The 20,102-nt window shown below is 39.1% G+C and overlaps 1 protein-coding gene across 1 annotated transcript in view; it reads left to right on the top strand.

The window, feature by feature from the left end:
- PCDH11X (protocadherin 11 X-linked) overlaps positions 1-10,702 on the top strand; it is a 708,765-nt gene extending 698,063 nt beyond the window's left edge. The window contains exon 8 of the mRNA XM_060692133.2: positions 273-10,702. Within this exon, the coding sequence (XP_060548116.1) occupies positions 273-667 (395 nt within the window). The 3' untranslated portion in view covers positions 668-10,702. The remainder of the gene's footprint in view (positions 1-272) is intronic.
- The last annotated feature ends 9,400 nt before the right edge of the window (positions 10,703-20,102 follow it).

Genomic DNA, 20,102 nt, shown 5'->3' with positions numbered 1-20,102 from the left:
AACCTTAACCAGACCAGCTGCACATGTGTTTAAATATTTTCGGGGAGAGCTTATTTTCAGGGGAGGTTTATTTTTGGGGAAGGGCTTATTTTTGGGGAGGTCTTATTTTCAGGGAAAAACGGTAAATCTAAGTGCTATTGCTATTGCTACCATAAGTCAGCCATATTTGTTGAAGTATGCAAAGTCATGTTGTACGTTGAACACGCCAGAGGGAGTGGTTCTTTTCCTTGATGTCTAACCTTCTCCTTCTCTCTCTCTTTCTTTGTTTGAAGCTATTGAGGTGAACCTCCAAAAAGCTCTCACTGAAGCTTCTGAAACCTGCACGCAGGAATGCCTCATCCTCGGCCATTCTGACAATTGCTGGATGCCTCCTTCGTTGACACAGTACCAGCAATCCAATCCGCCTTTGCCAGCTTTTGGCTTCCAGCAGGGATGGGTGCGAGGAGCCATCTCAGAAGGAAGACACACCCTTGGACGGGCCGGTTGCAAGGAGGATACAGAGAAAGGCCAAGGGGGACCTAGGCCTCAGTTCTACAATGCCTGTGATAGACTCTGCACTACTGAAGACCCGGTCAAACTGATTCCCCTGGCAAACTTCATACCTCCTGCCCAGGCCGTGCCTGCCTCTGGAAGCAGCACCACTCTGATCCATGAGCACCAGCTATAAAAGGCATATCTTGACAAAGCAAGGCTATTTTGGGCTTTAAACGTGTGAGTGTACATAGTCACAGCTTAACACAATTTTTATTTGTATGCAAAGCTCCTTAGGTTTGTGGCTATTGATGTATATAGAATTCTGAACCCAAGCTGAGAAGCTGAATTCTTAACAACAAGAGTTAAAAGGAAATTCAGCTTCCTCACTCGGAAACAATTATGCAAACAAACATCACAAAATGAAAACAAACAAACAAACAAACAAACCACAAAGGAACGTTGGCAAGAGAAACAAAAAGTGTGTGATTTCCTCCCTGAAGAGTTGTTCCAATCAGATGTTAAGAGTTGGTCTTCTGAGGTAGAAATGGAACCATGTTTGGGAGTGAGGTCTACTGCATGATGACGGAAGAGAGAAAATGTCAGAATGGCTTCTTTTTTGTTTTCAAGTCATCCGGTCATCTTGTACATGATACAAGCAAACTATTTATTAATATATATTATGATGTAAACTTGTAGTTCTGCACAAGGGTATCTCAACAGGAAAGTCCCCAGATCTCATTACGCTGGCTAGAGTTCTAATGGAGTCGCCTTGTGAAAAGGGAGCTAAAATATTGATATTCCTCTTGCGGGTCTCAGTGTAACCTGCTTCCACGATATCTAGTACGGTAAAGGGTGGCCTAAAATAAATAGATAATAAACTGTTCTATAGATCTGGATGCATGAAATCACAGTATTTAACGGAAGGTCAATAGAGACCATTGATGAGCTGAGCTGACATTTCTTAAATGATCTTTCTTTTAAAAGAAAAGATAACACCTTCAGAATTTTATTTATGAACCTTTTAGGAAAAAAGTCCACTTGGAAGAGGATTCTTTTGCACAAACTCTACACCGAGGCAGTGGTGGTATTCAGCCGGTTCTATACAGTTCGGGCAAACCGGTAGGGGCAACGGTGGGATGCCCCGCCCACCTGCGTGAACATCATGATGTCCCATTTTTCCACGTTTTCGTGGCTCTGTGCATGTGCAGAAGGCCTTGTGCGTGCACACACATTTGCGAACTGGTAGGGAAAGTAAGTGAATACCAACCCTGCATTGAGGCTTCACTTTTCCCCCCACAATGCCCTGACCTAAATGCCTCATGCGGTCCATGAACCCCCAGAATCTTCAGACAGAAGTTCCAGAGATCTCAATATATATATATATATAATACCAAATTTATATTTCACTGATAAAGAAATAAAGGGAGATTAGTATAGATCTATTTCAAGTTATTTAGCTCTCATCAGAGAGCTGCTGGATTGGAGCTGAAAGGTAAAAGAGAGCAGTATGCTCCCTCCCACATGTTGGGGTAGACCAGGTGCCTCGATAGAAGGGAAGCAGTATGCTCCCTCCCATATAGAACAATAGATCTGGCTTTTCAGCAGATATTCTATGCCAGTCAGGGGGAAGCTTGGTAAAATTCTCCTCTTAATTTCCAAAACCCACAGTCGGGATGAGGACTATCAAGAAACATATGCACGCATTACTTTTAACATGCATTCTGTCAGGTCTTCTGGATGGCTTTGGACTTTTTGCTTAGTTTGGCATTTTCTGATATTGGACACTGCAAAGACCTCTTGAGGAGGAAAAGGTACCTTAACGTAGTAAAAAAGCTATATTGTGTCTCTGTCTCCTCCAACGATGGAGAATCAATAGATGATGTTGTATAGTGTTCCTTCGGGAAAACTATCTCTGAGAAACTAATGCTGAGCCAAAAGAAGGAAGAGGAAGCCCTCCCCATATTCTTAGGGCATATTCTTAGACAGGAGATTCCAGGGACATAGGCATTATCCAAAGCAGAGAGGAGGTATTCATTTCCCAAATGAATGTTTTCTGAGAAGTTTGGAGTCATCAAGGAATAACCAGATCCGCGGTTAATAGGACTAGATGAGGACGGATGAAGCTATCAAACGGACTAGCTGTGATTACGAACTATGATTCGCAAAGAACTTTAAATAAACTTTACATCTGGATCGGTTACGTGATATATTGCAATAGGGGTAGGGTCACGCCATGTCATGGAGAGGAAAAACAAAAAACCCTGAAGCAGTTAGAGAAACATCAGTAAAAGCAACCAAAGACAAAACCCTAACCTGAATGTTTTGCAATTAAAAAAAGAAAGAAAGACGCAACATAGCAAAGCAGAGGAAAAAAATTGTCCTTTTGGGCAGTCAAAGCATCATAGTATAGTCCAATATTGTCCACCTTTCTATCCATCTTAGAATATTGCTCATATCACATGGTATCCTTCATTTCGGAGAGATAATCTACAAAAATCTTTCTAACATGTGTCATTATTGTGCAGGCTCTGTTTCAGCAGGTTCTGACCAGTTTTGGAGAACCGGTAGCGGAAATTCTGAGTAGTTCAGAGAACCGGTAGTAAAAATTCTGACTGGCCCCACCCCATCTCTGCCTCCCAGATGATCCCAGATGATCGGGAAGAAATGGGGATTTTGCAGTATTGTTCCCCTGAAGTGAGGTGAGAATGGAGATTTTACAGTATCCTTCCCTTGCCACGCCCACCAAGCCATGCCACACCCACCAAGCCACGCCCACAGAACCGGTAGTAAAAAAATTTGAAACCCACCACTGCTCTGTTTCCATCTACACTTAACAAAGTTGAGCAGAAACTAGATATGTTTCTGGCCCTTCAGGCTGGGCCTTCGCGATGGCTTCCTATGGGATCCAGAAATCTAATTTTTATATATTTATTTTTAAATTATATTGAGATTTTCCCCCGAGAAAAAAGAATTCACAGCTACTTGGGGAAGCCATGGGTGACAGTGGAGACACACGGATCCATTCTTTCTTTCACCAGAACCACTTGTTGAGATGGGTGGCTGTAGAAATTAAATCTTGTGAAGAATGCCCAAATAGGATTAATGCCCCTCATAAAATTGACGTGCAATCAATAATTCTTGTCAGCAACTGGAGCAGTCTTCCATATCACTCAAACAAAATAGTGTATTGCACGTGGGTGGTAAATTACAGTTCCCAATAAAGTAACACGGGTGATGTTAAGATGAATTGCCCATTCCTGTAGGTTCGACTTTATAAATCCATACATTACTCACTAAACTATTTAGGTAAAGAAACTCTTTTAACTTGCTGAAGGAGACCCAGAAGCAAATTGCCAATATCAATTTAAAGAATGAGAGAGCTGGGAAACAGATGTTCAATTCATATAATTAGGAGGAGTCCTTGGTGCTCTCTGAGCTTGGTTGTTTTCATGCAGATGTTTCATGACCCAAACTAGGTAACATCGTCAGGGGTAGTAAAAAGTGGGTTTCCTCTTCAGTTTATAATCTAGTGGCTCTAGAACAGGGGTGTCAAACTCGATTTCATTGAAGGCCGCATCAGGGTTGTGTTTGACCTTGGGGGGTGGGTGGGCAAGGGGACATGGCCAGGGGGAGCATAGCTAGCTTGACATCACTCGTGTTGGGGGTGCATTTGGTGGACCGGGCACTCTGCCAGGAAAAATGGGCTCCCGAGCTCCGTTTTTGGCTGCCATGGCCTCCTGCAATCCTTTGCCAATGAAAACTCACAAGGCCCTTCCAGGGGATGAAATGCTACCAGTTCATTCCGGTTCGGGAAAACCGGTAGTGATAAAAACAGCTGTGCCATGCGATCATCGGAACCTTTTTTATACTTTTTAAAAGCATTTTTTTTACTACCGGTTCGGGCGAATAGGTACTTAAAATGTTTTTAAAAAGTAAAAAAAAAAAAAAAAGAGCTGGCCACGCCCACCCAGTCACATGACCCCACCACCAAGCCACACCCACCAAGCCACACCCACACAACCGGTAGCAAAAAAAAAATGCATTTCATCACTGGGCCCTCCCGAGCTCCGTTTTTGCTGGAAAAGGCATCGCAGGCCAGTCCTTCATTGTTTCCAGAGCAGCCCCCATGGACCAAATCTAATTTGAATTTGAGTTTGACACCCCTGCTCTAGAATATAAACTGAGAGCAGCAAACCCACTCCTTATTAGCACTGATGATGTTACCTAGTATGGGTAATGAAATGTCAAGCTCAGAAAGCACCAAGGATCCCCCTTCATTTCAACTCCGAGCCACAAATATTCTCCTTTACTGATGTAATTATGAAGCACCTCATATTAAATTATTCTGTATGAATTCAGGGTGACGTCCCAGGATGGATTAGACATATCACGATCCCATCTTTCCATGCCATTCCATTCCACATCTATTGGAGTGAATACTTAGCAAATTCTATACCCATATTAAAAGCTGCGTTCGTTCCTCCATTAAACTCACTTAGCCTTCTTTCATTTTCTCCTTAGCTCTTGATTCATGCAATCTGGTATTTTCTACAACCAAATAACCTGTTTCTTTAACGCAGTCAGGTACTTTTCCCAACTCCGACTTTTAACCATATAAAGACAATCAGTGTGATGGGAAAAGGAAGCAATAGATGGTGCTTAGAATGAACAAGCCAACAAACAAGAACCAACACGATGGGGATACCAGGTTGTTTCATTTTTAAATGTTACTTAAAAGCTGTAATTTGTGAAGAAAAAAAATATTTGTATGTACAATTACTGTAATATAAAACTGCTTGTAAATTTATAGAATTTCCCATTGTCAAAGATCTCAATGAATGCTGAAAAAAAAAAAAAAACTTCATTATGCACCCAGCAGGTATAAGTAGCTTTATATATTGTTGTTCCCACTGTTAATCAATCCAGAACACGTTTTGCTTAATGTGTAAAAAAGGAAGAAAAAAATACAAGATTTGCTTTCTATCTTTCTTTTTTTTTACCTTCTGATGGTATTTAATTCATAAATCCACCAGCTATCTAATTGTGTAGCTATTCCTAATTCCACTATTTTTTTTTAAGATGAGACATTGGAGCATTTAAATTCAGATGTGTATAAATTGTGAAGTACACGTTAATCCTGTAGCCTCTGACACAGTCACTCACTGCTAATTCAAGCACAGTTAAGAGTTTGATAAATTAATCTGGAACTCATCAATATTGACAAACCTTCCCTGATTTTTAAGGGTTAGAAAGGGTTTGATCTGCACACCAAGCCTTTTATTTTGCTTTAAGGATGGTATCTACCATAACTCTAACTGTGCTTGCTTGTGTGTTTGTGTGTGCTTGTGTGCATAGGGATCCATGCTCACAGTAAAGGGTGAAATAGCAATAGCACTTAGATTTATAACCCGCTTTATAGTATAAGCGGTTTACAGAGTCAGCGTACTGCCCCCAACAATTTTCCTCCTCATTTTACCCACTTTGGAAGAATGGAAGGCTGAGTCAACCTTGAGCCTGGTGAGATTTGAACTGCTAAATTGCAGGCAGCCGGCACTCAGCAGAAGTAGCCTGCAGTACTGCACTCTAACCACTAATTGCCCCACCGTGGCTCAAATATGCTTTCTTTTGCTTTTTTAAAACTCACCTTGTAAAGGGGATAAAATTCATCCAAGTACAGTTCATATCAATTCCCCTCTTTCCAAAAGGACATATCTTAATCTTAGCCAGTATGGAGTAACAGGGATTGGATTCTAAGCAGACGCTATTCAATGAACTCTACATCAGTTGGTGAACTGACCTTCTTCTTTATGGTAAAATCAGAACATATATTCAAATATCCCTGAGGAGTGGGTGCAAAATTCTGAATACAGACTAACAGAGTTGCAAGGAACCTTTAACAGATTAATAGAGTTGGAAGGGACCTTGTAGGTCATCTAGTCCATCTCCCCACCCAAGCAGGAGACCCTACATCATTTCTGACAAATGCCAGTCCAATCTCTTCTTGAAAGCCTCAAGTGATGAAGCTCCCACAACTTCAGAAGGCAACTTCTGTTCCATCGATTGATTGTTCTCACTTTCAGAAAGTTCCTCTTTATTTCTAGGTTGAATCTCTCCTTGGTCAGTTTCCATCCATTATTCCTTGCCTGGCCTTCAGGTGCTTTAGAAAGTAGCTTGACCCCTTCCTCTCTGTGGCAGTCCCTTAAATATTGGAACGCTGCTATCATGTCTCCCCTGGTCCTTCTCTTCTCTTCACTAGACTAGCCATGCCCAGTTCCCTGCAACCGTTCATCATATGTTTTAGCCTCCAGTCCCCTAATCATCCTGGTTGCTCTCCTCTGCATTTTTTCTTGGAGGTCTTTTAGTCCAACCTTCTGTTCAAGCAGAAGACCCTATACCATTGCAAACAAATGGCTGTCCAATCTCACCTTAAAAACCTAAAGGCAAGACTTTCCATTGATGGGTTGTTCTAACTGTCAGGAAATTTCTCTTCAGTTCTAGGTTGTATCTCTCTTTGATAAGTTTCCATCCGTTACTTCTTGTCTTGTCCTCAGGTGCTTTGGAGAATAGGTCTTTCTGTGACAACCCTTCAAATGTTGGAAGACTGCTACCATGTCACCCCCTAGTCCTTCTCTTTGTTAGAGTAGACATTCCTAGTTCCCTCAACTGTTCATCATACGGTTTAGCCTTAATGATTTATTTTTCAGAGTTTGTGCAATCTATCAGACACTGACCCTTGCGCAGACAGGAGAAATCAACAGTCTGTAGAAAAACTTCCTTCCATTAAAAGAAGAAGAAAAAAACCCCGCTATCACGAAGAGCACTTGTGTACATCTAATCATAACGGGGGTCTGAGCAATTCAAACCCTCCCCCCAAAAACATGCTATCCAACAATGCCAACAAACTTTGTTAGTCTGGCGTATTTGACTTCCCGTGAGCATAGAGGCTCTGCCTTCTGAAGTCAGGCATGAAGGTAGCAAGACTTTTAAATCATTGATATAAAAAATATAGCTTTCTTCTATTCATTTGTACAGCTGAAGCCTTGGAGTAGTTTTTAGCCATCCATCAGAATTAAGTGGTTCTATTTCCCAATGGCGAATTCAGAGTGCTGCCACGGAAAATCAATGCGAAAAAACTTTGGAGTTCACATGTTTGAAACTCATCATGGTGCCTGTTATGGCTGGGCATTGTTGATGAGAAACTTATCTTGAACTACGTGGCATATGGCTATAAAAACATTTTTATGGCTTAAAAGAAGAATTTAACATATATCTAAAACCATTCCGGGGGGTGGGGGGGGAATATACAACTGGTCCTCAACGTACAACCACAATTGAATCCAAAAATTTATGTTGCTAAGGGAGAGTGGTTAAGTGAATTTTGCCCCATTTTATGCCCTTTCTTGTCATAGTTGTTAAGTGAATCACTGCAATTGTTAAAATGGTAATTCTGCTGTTCAGTGAATCTGGCTTCCCCATTGTCTTTGCTTGTCAGAAGGTTGTAAAAGCCACATGACCCCAGAACACACACAGACACACACACACATATAAAACAATGTCATGATAAGTTCACCATTGTCTTCATGATTCTGTACAAAGGGTGTTGAATACCTACGATTGCCCAATGAACTTTATTAAATTTGAATCCATCTCACCATATACATATTGTTACGGTATACATTTATTCCTCTCTCTAGAAATCATAGATTTTAGACTGATCTGCAAATCACTCCACACGATGACTAAGAACTTGACTAAGTTCTTAGTCAGGACTAAGAGATGACTAAGAGGTTGCAGGGCACTCTTTAACTAAGAAGATGTGATTTAATCAAATAAAGCCACAACTGCTCAGAAACTACCCCATTCAATTTTAGGAAGATTAAAAAAAAAAAAAAAGCAGAAGAGAAATCCGTGTTATTTAAATAGCTGTCTCTTTGCTAAATAGCCAGAAGTGTGTAAAAATGTATGTTGTAACAACAAATAGGCCCTTTTAGCTTAAGAAGGTAGAAAGTTGTTGTTAGTCCATCAAGTTCATTGTTTTTTCTCTCCAATGGCTGGAATAGATCTCTCCGAGACCTTTTCCATTACTTGATAGTAAGAATTTTTAGAAGTGGTGATATGACAGTATGGTCCTAAGACTTTCTAAACAAGCATGTAGTATATTAGTTAATAAGAACATGGAGAACTTTGGCTAGCTGATAATGAATGTGACGCTACTTAAGTTGAACTCAAGTTGTGCATTCAGACGTCGCTCCCTGTTGATGTTCATCACATGTTTAAAAAAATGTATTATTGAAAATAATCTGTAAATCCCCTTATATTATGATATATTGCCTATTAATACCTGTACATTAAGAGCAATGCATATTAATATACATAGAAACCTTCATGTAACTGGGCAACCAAACTACTCTCAGTATTCAAATAGCACTCATTCTCCTGCCTTTTTTTGATGTTCCGATTGTCGTCGTTGTTTCATCGTACTATGGATCCATTGGGAATTTGGCAGCTAAGTGTTCAGACTTTTATTACTTTGCATTGCTTCTCTCTTTGCCTTGGAAATTCCTGTACACATTTGGAAGAAGAGTAAAGTAAATTTTTATTATTTACTCATGCTATTTGGTTAGTTGCTGGGCAGGAGAGGAAACTGTATGCATTGTACAACAAACTAAACCTCACATCATGCAAACTGCATGCATTCCCATGCAAGCGAGTGGTATGTACACTTGCATTTAGGACGGACACTATGTATGAATTGCCCACCAAAGAAAGTTGTGCGTATGTGTGAGTGAGTGAGTGAGTGAGTGAGTGAGTGAGTATATGTCAGCCGAGAGCGACTTAGTGCCACCTTTTCACTTATTCATTTCTTCTCTTCTAATTGGGAACAGATAGAGAAAGAGGAAAAGATTCCATCTTATGAACAAAGTGTCATATTAATTTTTTTTTTTGAAGCATATGTAAGGGAAAAAACACACATCCAATTAAGACAGAAAGACTCCATTTATTTTAGTTGACTCATAAGTCCATGAGCCTCACTTGATTTATTCTGCTTATTTGTTAGAAGAATCTATGAAGTCTGTTTCTGTAAAATGCTGTCAAAACTGCATCTATTTAAGGGTGAATTTGTGGCATTCGCCGCAAATCGTGGACAAGCCTGTACTAATTGACAAATAGCGCTAAAGCAAGGGAAGATTATTCTCACCTTTGATTCTTCGCGCCCATTTTATTTTGTTTTAAAGACCGTCTTTAAAAAATGGACTAAAGAAATGTCCCTTCCTTTCCGAAGGAGCTTCCTTCTGAACTGCGAAGAATCTCCTGCAGAAAAGAAAAGCAATAGGAATCCAAAAAGACACCAGACTATTTGGTGGCTTGACGATGAGATTTAATTTAATTGAAAAAAAAAAAAAAAGCACAAAACTCAGAATCTTGATAATCTCTTGATTGTGTTGTGCTACTCCACCTCCCAGCAATTATTTTTAATTATTGTCTTCCTTGAATCCAAATCAATTTAATATATTTTGGAACCTGTGTAATGTTTAAGACATTATTAAAGTTGGGGGATGAGGCGGGGGGGAAATGTAATATTTTAGCACTCCATTCCACAACGCACTGTGTACCTTAACAAAAAATATGTGATGAATTGATAAAAGGAGGTTTTTTTTTCTTCCCCACCAACCTTTAAGGGTTCAGAGGGTAAGGAAACATTTGTGTACTGAAATTACCATGAGTTTTATAACAAACTTATCCCTATGCAATCAAAGATCCTTTAAAAAAAAAACTACTACTTTGGAATTGGTGCTCATCAGATTATGGTCTGGTCTCCTCACTTTAAAACGATGAGTTGGGTTTTGTGATCGTTTCATAGGTCAAAGAAACCGTTTGGCAAACACGAAAAGAAGGAAATGATGCATATCTCATGTTAACCCTAAGCCAGAAAGATAATTGAAAACCTTTTTTGTAAATATCTGTATTTGAGTTCGTACTTCAGGGAGAATTTTTTTTTCCTCACTTTGTGGCATACTAAAGGATTTGAAAGTGATTAAGTCTGTGTATTTGTATTTAAACCTACCCTAATCAACACTCTAGTATCAGGCTATGGACACATCATATGCTCTTAAGTCCAATAGCACTGGAAATCCAGTTAAACCCCTGTAGTTCTCTTTCAGGTTATGTACAGCATGTTGTCTTGTTAATTAAGCTGCTTATTAATAAAATTAGAGCCACAAAAACATCTGAGTTTCTTCTGGTGATTGATGTTTACCTGGTGTTTCCCCACCCACCAGTGGTGAGTTGCCCCCGGTTCAGACAGGTTCACAAGAACCGGTAGTAAAACCAGTGGGAGGCTCCGCCCACCACCCCGGATGTCATCATAAGTGATCTGTGCATGCACAGATTTACTACCTTTACCGGTAGTAAAGGTAAGTAGAACCCACCCTTGCCATCCATCCCATGAATGGTGTCCTTGCAAAAGTCAAATGGAACCATCAAATAATTGATCTTGGTTATTAAAAGATGTACCGTTTTCGCTTTTGCTTCGTGGTTATCGTACCTTCTCGCTGCTCCTTCCAGATATTTTTTTTTTCCTTTTGAATTTGGCAGCAGGGTGGCTACAAAAATATATTAAAAGAGCCAACGGCTTGTAGGAAATTCTACCGTTACTCTACTCAATACTGCGTAACCTTGAGGAACAAACACTCTTATGGGTACTTGGGTACTTTCAAACTGATGGATGAGAAGGGTTTTTTTTTCCTTCTGTAGATGGAAGAAACATTCAAGGGAATGAAGGGAACTTGTGTTCTTGTGTTACAGGAACCTATTTTTCTTAAGGGTAAATGACTACATTCGACAGTCACTTTGTGGCCATCAACTCACATGTTTCTCCGGTTGAACAAATGAACTATGAACGAATGCCTGGCATTAGACAGAAAACACGCCACTAAAACTCTGTGAACTTTTTCCCAGTAATAATTTAAAGGACTAGAAAGGTAACATTTCCCCTCGGCACTGATATTTGGCTTCTGAATATAGGTGTATAATATATCTGCTTTCTTGCCAACCTAAAAATATACCTTACATAATACTGTACTTGACATTTGATCGGATTAGAAACATTGAGTTTCCTGCTTCATGAAAAATTCACTCCAATAATTGGCAAGCAAAATAAGTTTCTGGGATTTCAAGGAAGTGTTTTCATTTGGGAGGACAATCCTGTGGGTTGCATTAGTGACTTTTATATCATTATAGTGATCTAAGTCAGCCTTTCACAATCACTTGCCCTTGACATATTTTTTTGATGATGCCTCCCACAATTTCCAAGCAGCAGCATGACCAATACATCTGGAGAACTTCAGATTCATACATTCTGGACACTAGACAAGAGGTGGGTTTCAGCAGGTTCTGACCAGTTCTGGAGAACCGATAGCGGAAATTTTAAGTAGTTCGGACAACCGGTAAATACCACTTCTGACTGGCTCTGCCCCCATCTATTCTCTGCCTCCTGAGTCCCAGCTGATCAGGAGGAAATGGGGATTCTGCAGTAACCTTCCCCTGGAGTGGGGAGGGAATGGAGATTTTACAATATCCTTCCCCTGGAGTGGGGAGGGAGTGGAGATTTTACAGCATCCTTTCCCTGCCACACCCAACAAGCCATGTCCACCAAGCCATGTCACACCCACCAAGCCACACCCACAGAACCGGTAGTAAAAATGCTGTTCCGTACACTACTCGGTAGTGGGTTTCTACCGGTTCGCTCCCACAGTGGCGGGAGGCTCCACCCACCCAACTGGACATCATCATGGATGCTCTGCGCATGTGCCTTCCATCAGCCTTCCATCCTTCCGAGGTGGGTAAAATGAGGACCCAGATTGTTGTGGGCAACAGACAGACTCTGTAAACTACTTATAGAGGCCTGTAAAAGCACTATGAAGCGGTGTATAAATATCTAAGTGCTATTGCTATTGCTTTCATTATTTTTTGAGAATGGTTATAGCACTTCTGCAGGCACAGGAGAATAAAGATATCATTAATTTCCAAGGATCCACATGTCCCGCAAATGAATGATATGCCCACAGACACAGTCTGTATTTTAATGGGTGCATGTTTGCACAAAACTAAAGATTTCCTAATTTTCCCAGTTAAACATTTCTGGATGGGTTTTACCAGAGACAAAATTCATTGGCATTTTATTGAAGGAGTGTTTAATATGACTAGATGTCTTTTGTCGCATTTTTGAATAGAGTGCTCAAAATATTCAGTTGGAGTACAATTTGCTGTGTTTGAGATGTCTTGAATAATTCACACATGTTCATTTATTCTTGATTAGTGAATCTGGCTTGGCAAAAAGTAAGTATTTATATTATTTCATGACATGTAGCATTAATAATGCATCTCTTTGCTCTCAAGCAGTTTTTTTTTAAATATATATTTTTGTTTAAAGGAAGCAATAGAAAAGGCAAGGAGAGGATAATTCTAAAAGATACTATTTTGGATGGATGGGATAGATAGATATAGATAGATGGATGGATGGATGGATGGATGGATGGATGGATGGATGGATGGATGGATAAATGGACAGATGGATGGATGGATAGATAGATAGATAGATAGATAGATAGATAGATAGATAGATAGATAGATAGATAGATAGACAGACAGACAGACAGACAGACAGACAGACAGACAGACAGACAGACAGATAGATAGATAGATAGATAGAGATGATGCAGAGAAAGAGAAACAGTTTACTTAAGGGTTTATAGAACAAAAAGATCTATTAAAATAACTAGAATTGTTTTAAACTACTCTCTAAGTTTGGTTTTTTTAAAAATGTATGTTATGGTGAACAGCCAAACAGTAAAAATACATAGATACAAAATTTAAAACAAAGTAAAATCGAATTAAACAAATTTGGCCCAAACATATTAAAACCCCAATCATTTAAAAAACCAATTAAAATTTGTGTAATGAAAAAGAGGGAAAAGGTGAAGGAAGGAAGGAAGGAAGGAAGGAAGGAAGGAAGGAAGGAAGGAAGGAAGGAAGGAAGAAAGAAAGAAAGAAAGAAAGAAAGAAAGAAAGAAAGAAAGAAAGAAAGAAAGACTCATTGTATAATGAAGAAGAAATGTATCCCCTAACTAAGCCAAGTGAAAGATATATAGTGAATGTAGATATGATAATTTCATCCAAATTTCTGATCCTTTGGGGGAGGGGGGAGGAGAGGAGAAAATTTATTTTCAAAAGGATTGTATAATGATAAAAGAGTAAAAAAAGAAAGTTTGAGATCAGATATTAGGTGGATGTGACAAGACCTTCTTCCCAGTGGTGAAATTCAATTTTTTTACTACTGGTTCTGTGGGTGTGGCTTGGTGGGCGTGGCAGGGGAAGGGTACTGTAAAATCTCCATTTCCACCCCACTCCAGGGGAAGGATCCTGCAAAATCCCCATTCCCTCCCCACTCCTGGGGAAAGGATATTGCAAAATCTCCATTCCCAGCCCACTCTGGGGCCAGCCAGAAGGTGGTATTTGTGGGTTCTCTGAACTACTCAAAATTCCTGCTACCAGTTCTCCAGAACCTGTCAGAAGCTGTTGGATTTCACCCCTGCTACTTCCCCAATGTTCATTACTTTTTACCTTAGTGTCTGCTTTCCTGATACTGATGGATAAATCTGATCGACATTTCTTTTCTTTTCTTTTCTTTTTTAAAAGCTATTTTAGCTACAGCTTGTCAGCAAAGTTTGGCATTTTTAAAAAATTGGTTCTTTACGCAAAATCCCCAAGAATTTACATTGCTTTCTTCAACATGTCAAAAAGGAAAAAAAAGAGGAAAAAGTCATACGAAATGCAAGCTTTTGAAAACTCCAACGGCCCCTGACACCCATCTTGATACAACTCGTCCATCAAAAGAAGACTAAGCATCTATCGGTCTGTGAATGTGTCTGACCATAAATAAGTCTAGGATGAAAAATAATAGCTTCAGGCTTGCTAAGGAAAGCAGATGACTTTGAAGGCTTTATTTTTCTCCTACCATGTTAGTCATAAGTGGCTGATCACGACGCAATGAAAAGTTATATACGGTGGGTTTGACAATCCATTTCCTTGTTGGTCAAAGAGTTACTGGCCTAATGATCAAACCAGAACACTTGCTGCATACAGACAAGAGTTATCTCATTTTTTAAAAAAATAAAAAATATATATTTTTCCATTCCATCTTCCATTAAACAGTGTGTCATCTGGGTACAAATATTTCGTGCAAATATTTTATACAATAACAATTACGATTCACGGCCATATTATTTTATCTATTCTTAACTTAATACTAATATTAATATATACCATACCTAATACTATAACAATCCTCTTCTTAACTTATTTAACTTTGTTAAAACATTTTCTCTATTTCACTCTTTTTCCACTTTTCATATTTATTCTCTAACCCTTGATAAAATAATTTCCATATATTATAACAATTGGACTGTTCCTTTTCTTTAATTGCAAGTGTTAACCTATTCATTTCTGCACATTCTAATATTTTCCTAATCACATTCTCATCCGTAGGAATCTCTTCATTTTTCCAATTTTGTGCAAATACAATCCTAGCTGCAGTTATTACGTGAATTATCAAATATACATTTTTTTAAATTGTAAATTTCTGGTAAAATCCCCAACAAGAATAATTCAGGTTTCAGATCAATATGTTGTTGTATTATCTCCTCCAACCATGTACATATTTTTATCCAATATTTTTTGGCTTTTACTCATGTCTACCACATATGATAATATGACCACGATGTCTGGTGGCATCTCCAACATTTCGCTGATTAATCTTTAAACATCTTTGCCAAACTTGCCAGTGGAAAATGCTATCTGTAAAACATCTTGTACAAATTCTCTTTATATGCAGTTGACATTGTTAACTTACAATTTGTATCACCTAATTACTGCCATTTTTCTAATTCTATCGTGTAACCAATTTTTTTTACCCATGCTATCTTTATTTCCTTCACTACTTCTTCTAGTTTAATACCGAGTAAATAACTGTACAATTTTTTTTATCACCCTCTCATCTGTTCTTGTTAATGTCCAGTTCTGTCAATTCCGTATAAAAGCCATACAGACAATAGCAATCCCATTTATTTTTTATCAGTGTGTACATAAGACAAGAAAAATGCCCAGGGATATGAATTTCTGGTTGCAGGAGATTCTTTAGCTATAGTAGCCAAAAATCAAAAGGAATAAATTACATTTGTTAGACTCTATGGAAAGATATGGGATGTTTCATGGTATTCCATTGAAGAAAGACTGTGGAAGAGAATCGGAAACTGGAGGTGGAGTCAAGTGGGTAATAAGCCTAGATTCATTACATTCCCACAAATGGTCTAAATGCAATCCCTCTTGAATGCTGTTGACTCTTATCTAGTGCCAATTTAGTGCTGACCATTAGTTGACTAGATTCTTGTGTCTAGGCACGAGCAGTAAATCATCTTAACTGGAATTTAATGTGTGGTCTTTGTCCCTAACAGTCAGTGTATTTGTGAAGCACCAGCCTTTAAGACATTGGACATACCCCTTTTGACTGCAAACTATACACTGCAGAATGACCTGTTTTTTTAGATTCTTATTTTTTAAAACAATGCTTGGGCACCAGGAGAAATTGTCTTATTTTTCACAGGGAACAAACCTCTTTATCATAATTAAGACCACTCTCTTTATAGCAAAGGCTGTTTCAAGGAGGACAAAATATTTATATCAAATTGGAGTTAACTGTAGGGGTGATGACTTACTATGAACATAGTATGTTGTTTTCTTTGTATCTTCTTGTATATTTGTATCAGTTATATATATGTATTTAAATATATATGTATTTATATGTATGTATATCTATCTATCTATCATCTATCTATTCATCATCAATCTTCCATCTATTTACCTACCTCTCATATCTATCTATCTATCTATCTATCTATCTATCTATCTATCTATCTATCTATCTATCTATCTATCTATCATCTATTTCTATAGGTTTTGCGTCAGCATGTTGGTGTTCCTTTCTTTTTAATACAGTCCAGTGTTTATTTCACATTAATATTCTTCACTACTCTAAATCTGCATCATTACTTCTTTGTATGCTGTGTTATGAGCTCTATAATCCAAAATCTATGGCAATGTTTGTGTTTTTAAGCTGGCATAATTATTTCATTTCACATAAGTGGATTTTACCTCAGCTGAAAAAAAAAAAAAATCAGCTGGGGTGAAATTACTTAAGCACCATGGATAAATCCTAGGAAACTGCTTCCCAATGATGTCTTGTGGGTTGCGGTGCTGTCTGAGTGGCTGAAATTGCACGAGACAGCGTGGCAGGAAAAGGTTAATAAATGGAGAAGATGAAAGCGAATGAAAGAGAATTCATTGACTAAGACCAATGCAAACCATTCAACTGGAATGTAATGGATTTGTTCAAAGCGGGGCATATTTTGATAGAACAGCCGTCACTTCCTTGGGGAAAAGAAAAATATTTTATGGCCCTGCTGAGACAGCAATATTTGCCTTGATTTTGTGAATTATGCTAGTGAATCTATTGAAATGAAAGAAAATTCCTGAGGGAGGGAGGGGTGGGTGGGAGGGAAGGAGGGAGAGGGAGAGGGAGGGAGAGAGAGGGAGAGAGAGGGAGGGAAAGAGAGAGGGAGAGGGAGGGAGAGAGAGGGAGTGGGGGAGGGAGGGAGAAAGAGAGGAAGAAAGGGAGGAAGAGAGAGAGAGAGGGAGGGAGGGAGAGAGAGACGGAGAAGGAGACAGAGAGGGAGGGGGAGAGAGGGAGAGGGAGAGAGACAGAGAGATGGAGACAGAGAGAGAGGAGGGAAGGAGGGAGGGAAAGGGAGAGAGAGGGGGAGAGAGAGAGAGAGAGAGAGAGAGAAAGAGGGAGGGAGGGAGAGAGAGAGAGAGAGAGACAGACAGACTTGACTTGTGTGGAGAGAATTATATTGCACAAAAGCCAAAGTAATAATGGTTCCCTACAAATAAAACTCATCTAATCTCCATGTTGGATACCAGGCGAGTTGCTTAAATTACTGTACTTCAGGGGTGGGGAAAAACTGCTGTTTTCAGGGGACAAAAATCCAGAGAACTGCAACCTTTGCCAAGACCCCGGATTGCTTACCATACATCCCTTGTCGGAAAACAAAGCACAGGATGTGATTTCCTTTCTTCTGCAAATCTCTAAAGCCCCCCTGAGCAGAGAAATGTCATGTGACAAAAGCCACTTGATCTCTAGTAAAACATACACGGTTGAGCTTTTCAGAGGGCGGTGTTAAAGGGAGACAGGGAGCAGAAGGCCTTTTGGTCAGGTTATATTCTCTCCGGGGTTGTTGCTTCGCATGAAATGGCATCTCGGAGTTGCTCATTGTGTATCAAAATTAGAAGTTTTCTATGGAGATTCTCAGGCCTCCAGGTCATGGTTGTCTCAAAAGTGCTTTTTCTTGAGGAAAAAACAAAACAAAACACAGTCCGATTACTTTTTGAGGAAAAAATAAAACACCTTTGAGACACCAGCATTAGAACTTAGGTGTCAGGGTTCCAAGTAACACCCCCAACAAAGGAAAACTCCAAGGCTTGAGTTTCCTCAAAGTTCCATTTTATTAGAGATGTCATATTGGCACATCTGGGAAAACCTGAATCTGAAAGCTCCCAGGTTTTCCCCATTCCAGGTGCAGGGCAAGATGTCCTTGACTCTCTGAGAAAAGAATGTTATTATGACTACATACATATCACCTTTACTCCATGCAATCCCCCCTCCCAGTTTCCCACAGTAGTAAATGTGGCAGGCCTGAAGGCCCAATGCAAAAGATGGCTTCCAGGCCTGACATTAGGGTTTTGTGTAAACAACAATAAAGTTGGAGAAAATAACACAGGGGGGAAAAAAAGACACCTTTGAGACACCAGAATTAGAATTTAGGATTTTCCATAAACAACCATAAAGTTGGAGAAAATAACACCGCTTGTTCATACTTTTCCTAACAAAGCAGTAGAATGAATCAAAACAGGAAGCAGGTAAATACATATCATATAAATGGAGTGTCATCTAATTACTATTGTTGTTTCTCTTTTAAATATGCCTTCATACATTGCAGAAGTCTTACAGGCATTTTTTTTCATGCATAAAGGTAAAGGTAAAGGTTCCCCTTGCACATATGTACTTGTCGTTCCCAACTCTAGGGGGCGGTGCTCATCTCCATTTCAAAGCCAAAGAGCCAGTGCTTCCGAACACGTCTCCATGGTTGTGTGGCTGGCATAACTCAATGCCAAAGGCTCACGGAACACTGTTACCTTCCCACCAAAGGTGGTCCCTATTTTTCTACTTGCATTTTTTACCTGCTTTCGAACTGCTAGGTTGGCAGAAGCTGGGACAAGTAACGGGAGTTCACCCCATTACACGGCACTAGGGATTTGAACCGTTGAACTTGCGACCTTTCGATTGACAAGCTCAGTGTCTTAGCCACTGAGCCATCGCATCACCACATCATGCATAGGAACATTCAAAAATAATGTTTTCATTCATCGAACAGTTTTAGATTAAGTAGGCTTTTTTTTTAAAAAAAAACACCACTATATTTCTCATGTGCAGAGTCAAGTTTCTGCCAAATACCTCAGAAACATGGCACGCAGTTGGAGAGGATCTGAATTTCAAGGAAAGACCATCTCTTTTCCTAGAGCGATTTTTTTTTTCTTAAGTACCACTACGCAGCTATAAGTAATGCATCAAATGAAATTCAAAGCACATTAAGAAGTTGTGGTATGAGAGGGGGAAAAAAAACCTAAATAACTTTGAAGGAGCTTAAAAATAAAATAAAAAAGCCATTTTATTCAGCACTGAATATAAGTTAGGAAACTTCTTTATGGGAAATCAGATTAAATATTTCTGCAGTTCAGAACTTCTGCAGTTTTCCTCAGTCTTGGTCAGAAGATCAATTTAATCACCTGTTATCTGATGAATAGGGTAGGGTAGGGTAGGGTAGGGTAGGGTAGGGTAGGGTAGGGTAGAGTAGAATAGAATAGAATAGAATAGAATAGAATAGAATAGAATAGAATAGAATAGAATAGAATAGAATAGAATAGAATAGAATAGAATCCTTTATTGGCCAAGTGTGATTGGACACACAAGGAATTTGTCTTCAGTGTATAAGCTCTCAGTGTACATAAAAAAATCATTCATCAAGAAGTATAAGATACAACACTTAGTGATAGTCATAGATTATTAAATAGACGATCAAATCATACAAGGAAACTAAATAAAACAATATAAATCATAAAGATACAAGTAGCAAGGTTATACTCATAAACGGAAGGAGATAGATAATAGGAAGGATGAGAAGAAGAATAGTAATACAGTCTTAGTAAATTATTTGACAGTGTTGTGGGAATTAGTTGTTAAGCAGAATGATGGCATTCGGGAAAAAACTGTCCTTGTGTCTAGTTGTTCTGGTATGCAGTGCTCTATAATGTCGTTTTGAGGGTAGAAGTTGAAACAATTTGGGAAGCATTATTTTTTCCTTGCCTGATGTTCCCTCCACCTTAATCTCAATAGTAGAATTTTCTAGGGAATGAGAGTAAAAGAAAACAATGCGCCCCTCAGACTAATTTCATAT

This window comes from Pantherophis guttatus, chromosome 12, assembly GCF_059756535.1.
Source record: "Pantherophis guttatus breed Tessera chromosome 12, ASM5975653v1, whole genome shotgun sequence".
NCBI lineage: Eukaryota > Metazoa > Chordata > Lepidosauria > Squamata > Colubridae > Pantherophis > Pantherophis guttatus.
The sequence above is the reverse complement of the archived record's forward strand: the minus strand, read 5'-3'. Positions and strand labels throughout refer to the sequence as shown.